The following is a 14,633-nucleotide window of genomic DNA, read 5'->3' on the forward strand; positions in this document are numbered from 1 at the left end:
AGGACATGGCAGATTAAATATTAAAGGGGCATTTAACAGAATTTGTCCTGCCTCACAGCAGTAAATGACTGTAATAAATCTGAACAGCTCACACCCAGACTTCAAACTATAGTTCATTTATGTCATATTTTGTATGAGTGTCGCACTGATCCGTTAGCTTTTTAAGGTCACGTACTGACAGGCCAAACTTAAAGTTCCCTCTCACTCAAAAATATGATTTGGTCATTGTGTTTGAACTTTCCCTCTAGTTTAGTTTAAAGATCCCCTTTGGTGAAGTTCAAGGATTTCTTCTTATCAAAACACCATTGTGTAGCATAGAGTAGTTTAAATTAGAGTCGCAGGTGAGCTGGTGTGCTGAGCTGCAGATATTTTTATGGAAAATATATGTAATTTTGATATGAAGTTTTTTAAGAGATATAAATGTGAAAGGAACTTTCAAATGTGTGCCCAATCAGCCCGATCTCATGAGGATTCGTGAAACTGTCACGTAAATTTTTGTTTCGGTTTCGTGCGCACCAACACGATTTCGTCATGTTTTTCGTGCCGCTCACCACGAAATGCACACCAATGTATTTTAAACGGCGGACTTTTCGTGCCACTCAGAACGTATTTCAAAAGAATGTGTATATTATATTTTTAAAGTAAAACCGCGGCGAATCCAACGCTATATTTTGCATGACATCGTCCCTAAACATAACCCTAACCATAATCCTAACCATAACCTAACCATAACCTAACCATAAGCCGGTGGTACACTTACCAATTTGCATAGGAATTTCAAGAATGTCCGGCGGCCGGCGGCCGCAAACGCGATCACACAAGCAGTATACGCCGATGGACAGCTTAGATCGTCATGAATCCGCCGGTATAAACCACTTTCAGATGTGATTACCACAGCGAAAAACATTTCGTGGTGAGCGGCACGAAAAACATGACGAAATCGTGTTGGTGCGCACGAAACCGAAACTAAAACTTACGTGACAGTTTCACGAATCCCCGTGAGACCGGGTTGGCCCAATAGCATTGCTCCAACACATGATTTGGCTTTTAAGCAGTGTAGCAAACAGTTTGTATCCAGTAGTTAAACTTAAATCTTACAAAAACCATCTACATATTCAGAGGTTCTGGCTCACTTTAAAAACCTCTTACCAAGTAGTTGATTTTTTTCTTTATGACAAACCCATATAAGACACAAATTTACATTCAAACAAGGCATTTTATACGCATCTCGTAGGGGCCCTTTAATAATGGTGCTGCAGTTCACATTGTTTACTACTAGAGGGCAATAAAGGTCATATCCCATGACTGTTCTTATAATTATAGCCTTCCCCAAACCAAATTTTAATGCTAATAGTAGAATATTTGATACTTTATTCCTTCCTGACATCGTATAATGAGATATTCACTGGATATTTACCCCTTGAAAATGTTTTTTAACTGTTATTTCAATGCAAAATTCATATCTGGATGGAACCACTCAAGAAGAGCTAAAGGTGGCCTTCATACCATCTCCAGCACTTGCAGAGCACCACATATATGCAGTCCCTGACAGAAGACTATCTCCTGTGATTATTTGGGAAGTCAACAAGCCACAGTCAAGCACTAAGCTGTGTATTTTTGGCTCTGCCTTTCAAATTCTCCACAAAGCCTTTACAAAGCCTGTGTGAGCTGGCTGCTCAGCTCAGCTGTCAAATACTGCTCATAAGCTCTTCCCCTCCATGAAACTACCTGTTGTACTATGTATTTGTGCAAAATGGCTTCTTGCCTTCCTCCTGCGTGCTCAGCGGTCCTTTTCCTGCTGCAATCTGCTGCAGCAGCCAGCCACCAATCTTCATTTGGCCGTGTCGGAGCTCTTCACTCCATCCTCTTCAAATCCCTCTGACTGGCTCTTACCTTCCTGCCTCTTCAAGCCCACTTGCTGTCTTTAAGTTCCTCTCCAGTAAATCTGACAGTCAGATTCCACCATGCTGCACCTTTTACCCAACATGCTCTTTGCTTCTTCTTCTCCCCACCCCAGCAGGGACTCTCTGCTTTTTGTCTTCTCCTCCCTTCAGTAGTCTTTACCTTCTCTATTTCTGTCTTTTCACCTGATTTTCTTCTTCTCTCACCTATTTCTCAGTATGCTCGAATTGAGCTGCAGCAAAACTGTTTGTACCTGCACTGCTTCCTTGCATCACTGTCAGAAATATGAATCATGTTGCCCATGTGTCTCTTTGTATGAAGGTGTACAAGCAAGACCGGGAACCACTAGAAAGTCAGCTCTGCAGCACTACCAGTGGCCAGAAACTAACCAGTTTGTCATAAAAAATCTGTAGCGGTGCACTAGAACAAGCATCTAAAAGTTATGGTCATCTAGCAAACATATTTTATGCCTCTATGCTGCAATAAATCACAGTCTGCAAATACAGATTTTGCCCCTGTGTGGTAAAAGCTAAAGCATGTCTTAGTAAAACTTTAGCGTAGCATCTGCATGCCTTTGGACCCAAAATTTATACAAGCATCACAAAATATGCCAGAATTTTTGCAGGTATATTAGTTCACCTAGCTGTATCAATTTGAGCGTCTACTGCCATCAGCTCACTCCTACTTGCCCCTACAGATTGGCCCACAGCTTCAACAGATGCAAGACAGTGAGGTTTTTAGTTCATGACGGAGAATGGTTAGAAACTGTTTGTCTATGCTCAGTCTTTGTGCTGCTGTCAGTGTTTGACTTCAGCTTCACCAACCATGACTGACCATGTCATGATATCTGGACAGTAAGCAAACATAGTAAACTTCAGTGGAGGCGCCAAAGTGCAGCTACATAATACAATTCTGATTGACACGATTCTGCATGATGGACAGACTAACCACACAAAGCACTCAGCAGAAGCTCCCACTCACCACTCACAATTAAATGGCACACATTGATTCTTCAAATTTCAGCTCATGGTGCAAAATATTTACCCCCATAAAACCAGGTCTGCCACAGGGCACCTTTACAGGTTGAGGACATCAGTCTGAGAATCCTGACAGCCAAACACTTTACCTGTACTCCTGCCACATGCCAGAGAACGTATCACAGTACATAATAAATGCTGCCAGCATTGAAACACTTATTTTGTCAGCAAGTAAGTGGATATTTCTCTTCCTGTGCTCCCCAAAGTACACTTCACAGAAGAAGTGTGTGCATTCAAGTAGAAACAAGGCAACAAAATCAAACAAATCAAGGTGAAAATTAGCAGTTCCATTCAGAAAAAGAGTTTTTCTAGCACAGCAACACTGTGCATAGTGGGAGCTATGTGAGGGATTTTCAGCTAGACATACCGCAGCCTTTTGAAGCTGCAACGTGTCGTGTTGCTTTGTCTTCTTCCCTCACCTCCTCCTCGTCAGAGGCAGCAGTCTCTGCCTGTCCTCCTCCTGCCTCTTCTCTATTCTCTTCATCTTGTAATCCCACTTGGGGATCTGGAGGTTGTTACGGTTGCTGCGCCTTCTGAGTTTCTCTGGTATAAAGTTTGGAGTAGGCGCCTTGCAGAGCCTCACTTTGGGCACCACGAGTCCCGGACGAACGCTGCTTCTCCTCAGCATGTTGAGTGGAAGGAGGCTGGCTCGTCTTATAGCCACCGAGGACGCCGCCGCCACCTCGCTGAGCAGCTGAGGCTGGAGGCTGGCTCTCCGATCCCTCACCTTGGGGATGAGAAGGACCCGTGAGTTCTGGAATAATCTCTTGTAGTTGTTCAGTCTGTCTGGGCCCAGGCGCTTCAGGTCGGCCACCCGCTGCCTCCTCAGGATCTCCTGAACAGCATGACGCCGCTTCCCGATGCATGGCGGGCTGCCAGGACAGACCGTACGACAACTTGTGGCGATGAAGGGACTGGAGATACTAGTGGTAATCCGGACCATGTGGTCAAAAACGCCGTCGTCCACAGGGTTCACCTTGTTGTTGATGTAAAACCTATAAGGGCAGCAGGAGATGAAGTTGAGCAAACGCCTCCAGCAGGACTTTGGCTCTTGGGCCTGGGCCACCAGCTCCTGTAGGAGATCAAACATTGTAGTTTTACAGGAATCAATTTGTAAAAGAACATGATTTAAAACTTTGACAAAGTATTCAATAGCAGGGCTGAAGTCCAGAGAAACGTATTAACCTCTAACATGGGCCACTCCAGGGAGAAGGAGTCACAGAACTGCTCAGCACAAGGTCTGGCCATCACTCGATACATCAGGGCGGCTGTTTCGTATCGACCAGTGAAGAGAGCCCACTCTCTGGGTGTCATTCTGCGGCTGTAGTCTCGTGCCTGGATATCACCTCCTGGAACATGAAGACACATGGAGGAGGTCTGGCATGAAGGGAAGATCTGTGTCTAAAGGTCTGAAGGTCACAGCTGAAATCTGCTCTGATGCACAGAGTACTGTGGAAAAAAGCTGCCATGGCATCATTTTTGAAAACAGCTTCACTCCTGTTATTTTAAGGGTAGAATATGAACAGTTCTGTGGCTGTAATGATAAAGATGTTGTCTGCCTTACTAGAACTCAAGACAGAAGTCGAAGTGTTTCCTCTCAGCTGTCAGACTGATCAGAGGCTTCCTTGATGTAAGTGGTCCTGACTGTAATGAGTTAACTTGTACACACCTGCCAGCATTAGCGCTCTGACACACTCAGCTCGGCCCTGCATGGCAGCCTTCATCAGCGCCGTGAAACCGTGACAGTTCCTCCTCTCGATGTCCAGACCAGGGAAGTAGTTCAGCAGATAGTTGGAGATGAACAGATGACCTGCACGCCAAAAACAGAGACATGTTTCAAAGCTCATGGCTTCTGCAGTTTAACACTGTTAAAGCTTCTTCTTCTAGACAAACAGTACATCAGTACTTTAGTACATTCAAGCAGACACTAATAATATTCATCAAGATAAATATATAAACACTTAATCTCCACTTCAGTTCTATTACACTATAATGTTCTTATTAAAACATATTGCCGGTACAGTAACTGGACACACATTGAATACTTTTGTGCTGCAGTTAAACAGACTGCTTACATAAAATGGGAGCAGTCGCTGGGACATCAGTCATTGGTTGATATTGTTTGTGTAATGGGTAACTTAGATGGAAGTGATTTCTCAGACAGATACAATTTGTTATTTTCCATTAAAAAAAATGATTCATTGCCAAAAAGAAATATCTGTCATGATTATCTCAACTCAATAAAAACAACACAATCAAAACAATTTTTGAATGAACTCATTTTATTCTAGTTAAGCTAATTAGAAAGTTGTTGTTGTTAAATTTGGACGGTTATTTACTTCACATTTTAGTGATATCCAGTCATTTTTTATTAATAAATGATTGTTTCCATAATAAATAACTATGAAATTTGTAAAGACATGATCATAATGAATATGAAAACATTATTTTTTTAAATAAATATGTTTGTAAGATATATCCATGTACTTCAAAAATCCCCCAATTATACATTGACTTGTTTATAGATATGAACTCGGGTTTCATTCTTGTTTGTTAAACATTTGTTTTACATTGTGGTCTGTTCATGCCCAAATGACTAATTCAAGAGCACAAGTTAAATAAATATGTTCTCTACATGTCAGCACATGTCTACAGTTTTGTGCAGGATTTGCAACCTGATTTCAAGAACAATTAACTGTTGCTGATGGAACTCAAACTGCGGCAAAGCTTCTTTAATATTCACAGTCCACTTCCTCATTGAGTAAATACTGTCTAAATTAAGGCTAATTAAACAGTCTGACCTGCTGATATTCTTTTAAGTGAGCACAATGGAGGAATTCATTAAAAAAGACGCAGCTTGGAACAGAGGCACGCTTGAATGGAAGTTTGAAGAGGCCAGCTGAAGCTGCAGGTTGACCTCTGCATACCCAAACCATGTCTAGACACCTTCCACCTTCAGCTACAGGTTTTTAAGAAAAGCCTTTCAGTGTGCTGCGGCTCTGTGGACTCACAGTCTTTGTCACCTGTTTCCCCCGAGGTGCTGCAGAGTATTTTCTCGTGAAAGGGGATCGATACTTGTTTTAATGAGGCAGAAAATGAAGAGCAGTCTGCAGCTATGTATCACGGTCCACGGTGAGTCATTCATCATCGTTAGCAGACGAGAGGCCGGGACGCTATGTCTGATACATGTGGCTGCATCACGGTGAAATTACTTATCACGGTACTTTCTTATGCCAGCAAATAACAGTGATTCTTGCAATTGGAAGCACCAGACCTCATAATGTGCCATGAGCTTTAATTTGGGCCCATTATGAACGTCTCAGACTCAGGTCTATGCAGGGAAATCTCTTCAACTGTAAAATATATATCAAAAGCAATGTAGAAAAAAACTGATTGGAAGGAAAGAGTTGAAGCTATTAGTGGTGATATGAATGCATATACTGGGATACAGATGAAACATTCTTATGAAATTCGACAGCCTGGAATTAAATGAGGATACAGGTTCTTCTCTGCAGCCTTGTTTCTGACACATAGGGTGAAAAGATTACATTCAGAAGCAGAAAATAAGCACCAACTCTCCTAAATGTGACACCACAGTTGGTGAGCCACACAGTCAGCAGACTGATCCAGTATTCTCAGTTATCTAACGTTACTGAGCATTAGCTGCTAGTCTGCTCTGTTCCTCCACAGCTATAGCGGTAAAACTCCTCAGTTTATGGCCAAGAGTGGCTGATTTCTTCTTACAGAGTCTGACTTTTAAAGCTTGATTCTGTACTGGAGAGAAATTTACCTGAATACTATCAAGCAAAGAGGTTTTTGGTAATATTTCTAATGTCACTGTAAGTATTGTAAGATTTTAAGAAAGTATAATAAAAGTATATTGTAAAGTATTACTGGATGCCGCAAGATTGTGTGTGAACTTAGATGAAAGATGGAGGGACGTGTCCAAGAAATCACTTTTAACTAAGTTACTCATTACAAAAATACCTCTCATGGAAGTGTACTAATTCCAGATCACATGACCTGCTCCACGTGATGTCATTTCCTCCTGAAGAAAAGACTGGAAAGACTCCAAGGCTTTCTGACTTATTTAATATAAAGTAGTGTGTGAGTCAAGTGTGGATTTATCACATGTCAACAGGTTTACTACAATATCTTTATAAATAACTTCTGATTTCAATTTTACTCAGTTGTATTTACAATATTTAGAATAATCTTTCTGTAAAAATGTCATGTGGTGTTTGGTTATGGGCGGCCATGTTGATTTTAGGCCCGAAAACAGCAAAAATGTCAGCTATGATACAATAAGTCCTGTAATTATTGACCCAAAATAGTGTCAAGAGAATGACAAAGAAACACCAGCACCTACACTGTCCCTCATATTAAAGTCCCTCTCTGGTTGCTGATTAGACCCCTGAAAAGTCACGTAAATTGCATTACAGATGGTCATCTGCTCATTACAGTTTCAAGATGGGAATACTAAGCCATGCTGTTGACAGCTTATTTCGCTCATGATAAAGTCCAGCATATAAAAAACATGGAAAATCAACTATAACTTGATTTTGATTAGTGAGGGCCTTTAAGTGCTCCACATCCTTATTTCATATGAATGTGATAATTATCCCAACATGTGTTAAAAAAAATCTGCCATTCATAGAAAATGTTCAGAGGTCTGAGATGCGTTTACCTGCTTGTGCTGCAGTAATTAGAGCCGTGTTTCCCTCGTTGTCCTGCCAGTTAACATCCAGGTATGGACACTGAGACAGCGCGATGACCACGTCTATGTAGCCATGGTAACACGCCATAATGAGGCCCGACTGAAACACAAAGGCAAGTTCAGTTCTTCTTCTTCTGGCTTTTTAAAAAAACACCAAAATGGTTTCCACAAACTCCAGTGAAGCTTTTTGTTTGATCATCATTTTTTATGGATCCAGAAAATTGCTTCTACACACGACAAAATCAGTGCAGTGACACTTATAAAAGGAACTGATATGAATCGGCAACGCTGCCTACAAGCACAGTAAAAGGCTGATATCTTACAGTGCAGCAGACACATGGACAATGCAGTTTAAACTGTGGGTAAATATGGGTATCCAGCTGCACAGGGGTCGCTTGCCAAGTATTAAACTGCCCAGTTGTTACCGGCCAATTTGCTCATATTTCAGTGGGTAATTGTTGTTTTAGTGGAAAAAGCCAATCTACATATGCTCAGTTTTCATATTTCTATCATTTGTTTAATCATTTCTAATTTTCCTAATTTGCATGCATTCATTTATTAATAGTAGTGACAATAATTTATGATACTGTTAGTCCAATGTGTGTCCTCACAGACAGGTTTGGAACTCTCATTTACCGGGCTGTTTCAGAGTTCGCTCTAAATTATTACTCCACCAAGAAACGGGGTGGAGTTATGTGACGATCGGTGTACGTTTGTCTGTCTGTTAATCTGTCTTTCTGTGTGCGACATTACTAAAAAAAATGTACAAACGGATTTGGATAAAATTTTCAGGAAAGGTGAGAAATGATACAAGGACCAACTGTTTAGATTTTGGCAGCGATGCGGCTTATAGTCTGGATCCACGGATTTGTTCAAGATTTCTGTATCATTGTGAGACAGCGGCACAGTGTCACTGTAACCATGGCAACAAGTGAACGCTACGTCACTTGTCAGCTGACGATCACATGATTGTGATCCTACTACAAATCCATCGCTGCAGACTTATCAGGACTTATCCATTGGAAATGATCCAAGGAACAATTGATTATAATGTGGGAGTATTTCTGAGTCCCATCAAGTCCCGCCGCCAGCTACATGTTTAGGTCACACGATCTGGTATCTGACATAAAGTATACATGCATAACACACTATCAAGATTTCAGCCGTTTTCTATCAGATTTCCTCATGAAAATTTAACAAAGAGATCCTTGGGGGACATCACTTCAGCAAAAGTTTGCACACTGTAAGAGAAATGCTATTTAGAAAGCAGTGGAAATCTAAGTACAGACAATATTAAGCAATGAGTTAATGCAATGTTAAGGAGCACACTTTCTAGTCCATTTGATTTTAAAGTTCAAGCTGAGTTGTCAAGACTAAATTTAAGTGCTTTAGTTATGACAACGGTCCTAATCACTAATGTAACCGTTGAGATCAAGTCATACTCCAGCATTGTTGAAAGAAGAGTGCAGTGATTACAAAGAGCAAATTACAAGAGATGTCAGACAGTGGATATGTTATTAATCTGAGGAGTTCATGCATGCAGAACATCTTTTGATCAAAATGTGTCTGAAGCAGTCAGGCTATATTTGCAAATGGTCTCTGCTGGATCTCATCCAGGTGTAAATGCAATCCAATCAGAGCACATTCTTAAGACAAAACATTCACTCCTGCAGGATTAAAGGTTATCTAAGTCCGCCTGTTGCTGCTAGCTGACTGAAGCCGTAGCAGCCACCTCTCATGAAAAGCGACATCCATTCATGACGCATCTTCCCATGATCATCAGCCTCCTCTAATAAATCACACATTGAGATGAAATCACAACGCAAAAGCAACACCCCAGGAATTAAAAGTAATTAACCAGGTAAAGATTACATTTTAGCACCGAAATGGGGCGACAGTTAACAGGAAACACCTCTGATTATTTGAACCCCTCATGTATCGTCATTTAGTGGTTTTTGGTTCACTTCTAGAACTATCTACAAGCCGTCCCAGGATGAGAAAGGCCTACTATGAAGTTTTTGTCAGCACACACTATATCTTTCCCACTCTGCTGTTGGACTCCAGGGTTAATGGAGACACAAAGGTTATATTCTTTTAAACTTCCCAACATCGGGTGGAGATGCATATTTAGGCAGCTCAAACTAATATGAAGTTGATAAAATGCAATCAGTCATAATTTTTATATTACTTCTGGTGCAGTCTAGCTGTATTGTTACACCTCCACCTCCAGGAAAGTTAAACACATCTTACTGTTGACTCCCTTATGAGTTATGACAACAATAAATGATGTGTTCTGTATTTTTAAAAAAAACAACACTATTTTGCCTTTAACATTTTGCTGTTCTGCTTTTTCTGAGTTGTAGTGCTGTACTGGAACTTGTTTTAAAGGCAGGTCATGAAAAGAAAATTAAAATCCCCAAACAATCGGAGAGACATCGGTTCAGAGAACGTATTTATAGTCTGTCATCTGGCCATTATTTTTATGATTAATTCATCAATTATTTGTTGTTTTTTCATAAACTGTCAAAAAAATTTGCTATGACAATTTCTTACATCACAAGTATTTTGTGTGATCGACAGGCTAAAGTTCAAAGCATAAAATCTTCGCATTTAAGAATCTGAAACCAGCAAATTAATTACTGATTAGCAAATGCAGATTAATTTTCAGTCAAAAAAATGATTAAACAACTAATTGCTGTAGATCTAAATTACTTCCATCTATTATCCTGTCATTACTAAAAACTACACAGAATTGTGATCAAAATAAATGGATATGAAAGGAAATACGGTAGTTAGAGTCTCAGCACAACAATGCTGCTCTCTCTGTAAATATAAAAACAAAGAGGACATCAAATCAATGCACAGTGACAGTGTTCTTTATCCCTAATGGGAGAGCAGACACATTCATTATCTTTCATAAATGCCAAAGTTTCATAAATAAAGCATGAATCAGCCACACTATGTGAGGTTACTGCTGCAGTCAGGAGGTCAGTCTAGTTCTGATATAACACATCTTAAAGATGGCATGCAGATTGTGGTCATATCCAACTGAATGTTTTTTTTTTGTGCAAACAAAAAGTTGGTTAATTAAATCGATGTAAAGTTTCCTCACAGAGGCAGCACATTTTAATTGGTGCATTTTCTTTCTTTTGAAACAGAGGGCAGCTAAAATAACAAACCAGTGTTAGTAAACCTAATTAAATATAATAAGACCTGGAAATAAGTTTTGTTAACACAACAAGTACATCGAGTTTGTCCAAACATACTTGTTGAGTCAACACAATTTCTTTGAGTTGATTAAACTGATTGGGTCTGACTTAATTTAATCAGATTGGGCAAACAAATTTTACAGAAATCTAAAAAATTCCGTGAAATTTCAGCATCACTTTTCTCACTTCCACGGCAGCATATCGGACATCAGCACAATCCTACACTGTAAAAAAGAAACCTGTTTTTAACAGTTTACTGTTACTTCACAGATTTTGTCTGTTTTTTTAAATGATAGAAAATAATTAGTAAAATCACAGAAAAAGTATTAATTTGCAAGGTAACTGTAAAAAAAACAGACCAAAATTGCAATTAATGTTCACATCAAAAGTCTGTATTTTTTAGTAATTGTAAATAATTTTACACTGTTTTACAATAAAATTACATTCTTTTGAACTGTTTTTAAATCAGCAAAAATAAATAATATAAATACAAATGAACAGATATTTGAATGCATTTGTAATAAACATTTTGTATACTAGGGGTTGAAAAACTGTTAATATATAGATTTCCCCCAATTTCTTACATTAAAGATAATATCTAGTAAAATCTCAGAAAAAGAGCATACATTTATACACTGACTGATCAAAAAGGGGCAAAACTTTAATTAACGTTGACACCAAAATTCTGTTTTTCTAAAAATGTTAGTTCTTTCACAATGCGAGACGGTAAAATTACAATTTTACGGTATTTAAATCTGCAAAATAGTAAAAAAAAAAAAAAAAAAAAAAAGCTATAAATAATTATGATTTCACAGATATTTGTCAGTATCTTCTCAGATTTTTGAGGCTTTGAAATGTTAAAGTGTTCCACCATTTTGTCTTATTTTTCTGGCAATGTTGCTGCCAGATTTCCATTGTTTTGTTAGTTTGTTTTTTACAGTGTAGGTGTAGCTGACGACGTTACCCTGCCAGTCCTCCAGGACAATCCTCTGCCTGTTCCAGCTCTGTAAGCATACAGTATCTCTTACCCACCGCTGAGGTCAGTGTCTTAGTGAGCCCTTTAAAAGCTGAGCCCTGGTGGCAAGCTGCTCCTTGACACTGTCACTGTGCCGTTTATTCTGTCCATCTGTCACAGGAAGCTTAACCAACTGCTCTGAACCTTCCTCCAGCATCTGACCTTCAGTTCCTTTCTGGTTCACAAGTCCGCAAAACCTGCTACAGTGAGGGTTTGATAGCATTTTATTAGGTCAAATCTAGGATCAAAACCACTAATTAAGTATGTTGACCACTTGTAATTGCTTTCACAACTTGCAAATAAAATTCTGAAAAGTTTTTATGTGTAGTTAATAAATTAATTAACATTAGCATTAATAAGGCTGGCCTTATTGGCTCTAAACTAAAATTAAGATGATCTGAAAAGTCAAATAGTTGGTGCTTATCCCTCCAGTATTTCCAGATACATGGGGAGAACAAATGCCATGACATGTTGAAACGCTTCTGGCAGTACAAGGTGGACCAATACTGCTGTTGCATTTTTTCATAATTTGTCGCCCATCTTTGAACTACCAACCTCAGACTCTACAGAATGAATTGGTAAATGGACAAGGAAAAACATACATGGTTCATATGGCACACAACTAAACATTGGTGCTGCCCTTTCAGATTGATGCTGATGGAACATTGTGTATCATCAGCACATTGGTTATTCCTGTGGAAAAAAACATGGAGCTCCTTGGGTTCCACCAAGATAGTTGACCTTTACACAATATGTAGACTTGCCTGACTTTAACTTAGCAGTGAAAACAACCCTTGAGGTGCCTGAAAACCAAACATATCATTAAAATGTACTGAACCTCGACACCCACTCTTCTGTTCCTGTCCGTCTCCTTCACTTCCTCTTCAGTCACTCCCTGTCTGATCATTATTTTGACAATGATGGCGTTGTTGTTGCTGCAGGCCTTGAAAAAGGAGATGGGCTCGGGGCTGTCAGGGGTCGGCGAGCGGTACATGATAAAAGAGGTGACCGAGCTGTCTGGAGGGTAGAAGGAATCGTCCGAGGCGATGCTCCGGGTGTCCGAGCTATCCGGGAGGGACTCGAAATCCAACTCCTCAAACTCCTGGTAGATATCGTCCTCATCCTCCCAGTAGTTCCTCGTGTAGTCAACTTCACTCTCTTCATCGTTCTCCTCTTCTGACACCTCACACTCTTCCCCATCTTCATCAACTGCGGTGATGACAGGTGCATCCATAGCCACTGTATTGTTTCTAAACTCAATCTCACTGACTCCAACTCCTCTCGCCACTCCATTCTCTTGAACCTTTGAACCTTCTCTTTGGCCCTCCGTTATTACCACCATTTAAATACTCCCCTGCCTCAACATACACAAAATTTCTGTGGGGTTCCAGGACAACTCCAGGAGCACCTAGAGTTTATGTCCATCAACCCTCCGCAACATGGCGCCTCATTCTGCCCAGATAATTGAAACCTGCTAGGTTCTTGATTTAGATCAGTTTACGTCTCCGTTGGATTTCCAAGGGGGCAGCAGAAGCTACAGAGGTCAAAGGGTGGCATGAGATCCTCACACTTGCTGCCACTCCTTCGTCATTGCAGAATAAAGCTCAGCGGGATGCCGTAGGGATTAGGATTCCCCTGAACTCCACCAGACACAAAAGCTTCGATCACATGCATGATCTGACGCAATCACGCCACAAGTTTTCCCATTTACTGAATGTGTCAAAACTGCTTTTTCAATGAAATGGAGTTAGACAAGTCCCAAAGTATCCTTGAGTTTTGAAATACCACAGAGTCGCTGCTTTCTTATGTGACTCCCAACAGCCGTTCGTCACATTGTAAGATCATCGCACTAGAAACCCAACAGGCAGATTGATTTCCAAAAATGCTTGATGTCCCGATGAAAAGTTGAAGCTGAAGTTGTCCCCTTGAAAGCAGAAGAATAGGCAGCTTTCTTGGTTTGAAACTGACAGCAACTAATCCCGTGTTTCCCTGTGGAGGAACACTGGTCTTCCTTTGATGATGGCCAGCAATGGGATGAGAAACATTCTCTTGAACCGCCTCATGATAATCCGTTTAGACTCTCTCTCTCTTTAGCTCCAGCCCTTCTATTGCTTTCCCCTCCCCAGTGGCTGAAGAGTTTGAATGTTTTCTCTTGAAATACAACGAACTGTAAAATTGACTGATACAAGCACGGAGGGAATGTTGTAACTTTAGAGAATCATCTCTTTTTATGTCTATGGATGTTTTATACAGGGAAAGTAGAAAAAAATAAGCAAGTGAAGCATTTTCTTTCCAGGAGATATCAAAAGCTCAGACAATATAAACCAAAATGCAACAAATACAGAGACAGGCCCTAAAAACTACACTAATATTTATACCAACATTCATTTACCACCTTTATTTTTACAGTGATATCCTCATTAGTGAATTCATGTCATTAGTTCAGCTGGTCAAGCTGACTCCACCCCACTCAGGTTTCATCTCCTGCTGCACTTAATGCTGCCTGCTTAGACTGGATTTCTCAGCCATGTGACCTTATTTGTACAGAGGGTAAGGCCTGAAACCAAAAAGGTCACATATGACACCTACATCAGCATCTAAGCCATTTTTTTTATACTGGATGTAATGCAGTCCCCTCAAAATACCTGTATGTGCTGGGATGACCTGCAGTGGCAGCTGATGAAAAATATTCTAGGTGGGGCTGTGCCCTATCAAGTCAGTTTCAGTAACCATCCTGATACAACTGAACAGAA

At 40.2% G+C, this 14,633-nt stretch overlaps 1 protein-coding gene across 1 annotated transcript; it reads right to left on the minus strand.

Annotated features, from left to right (window-relative positions):
* Positions 1-2,557: 2,557 nt before the first annotated feature.
* On the minus strand, positions 2,558-13,222 carry ankrd33bb (ankyrin repeat domain 33Bb). Its single transcript, XM_022191657.2, has 5 exons — positions 12,731-13,222; positions 7,627-7,756; positions 4,609-4,749; positions 4,125-4,288; positions 2,558-4,011 (listed from the first exon to the last, which is right to left on the minus strand). The coding sequence occupies exons 1-5, from the start codon at positions 13,220-13,222 to the stop codon at positions 3,355-3,357; spliced, it is 1,584 nt and encodes a 527-aa protein (XP_022047349.1). The 3' UTR covers positions 2,558-3,354.
* Between the last annotated feature and the right edge of the window lie 1,411 nt (positions 13,223-14,633).

Source organism: Acanthochromis polyacanthus, chromosome 9, assembly GCF_021347895.1.
Source record: "Acanthochromis polyacanthus isolate Apoly-LR-REF ecotype Palm Island chromosome 9, KAUST_Apoly_ChrSc, whole genome shotgun sequence".
In the NCBI taxonomy this organism is placed as follows: domain Eukaryota; kingdom Metazoa; phylum Chordata; class Actinopteri; family Pomacentridae; genus Acanthochromis; species Acanthochromis polyacanthus.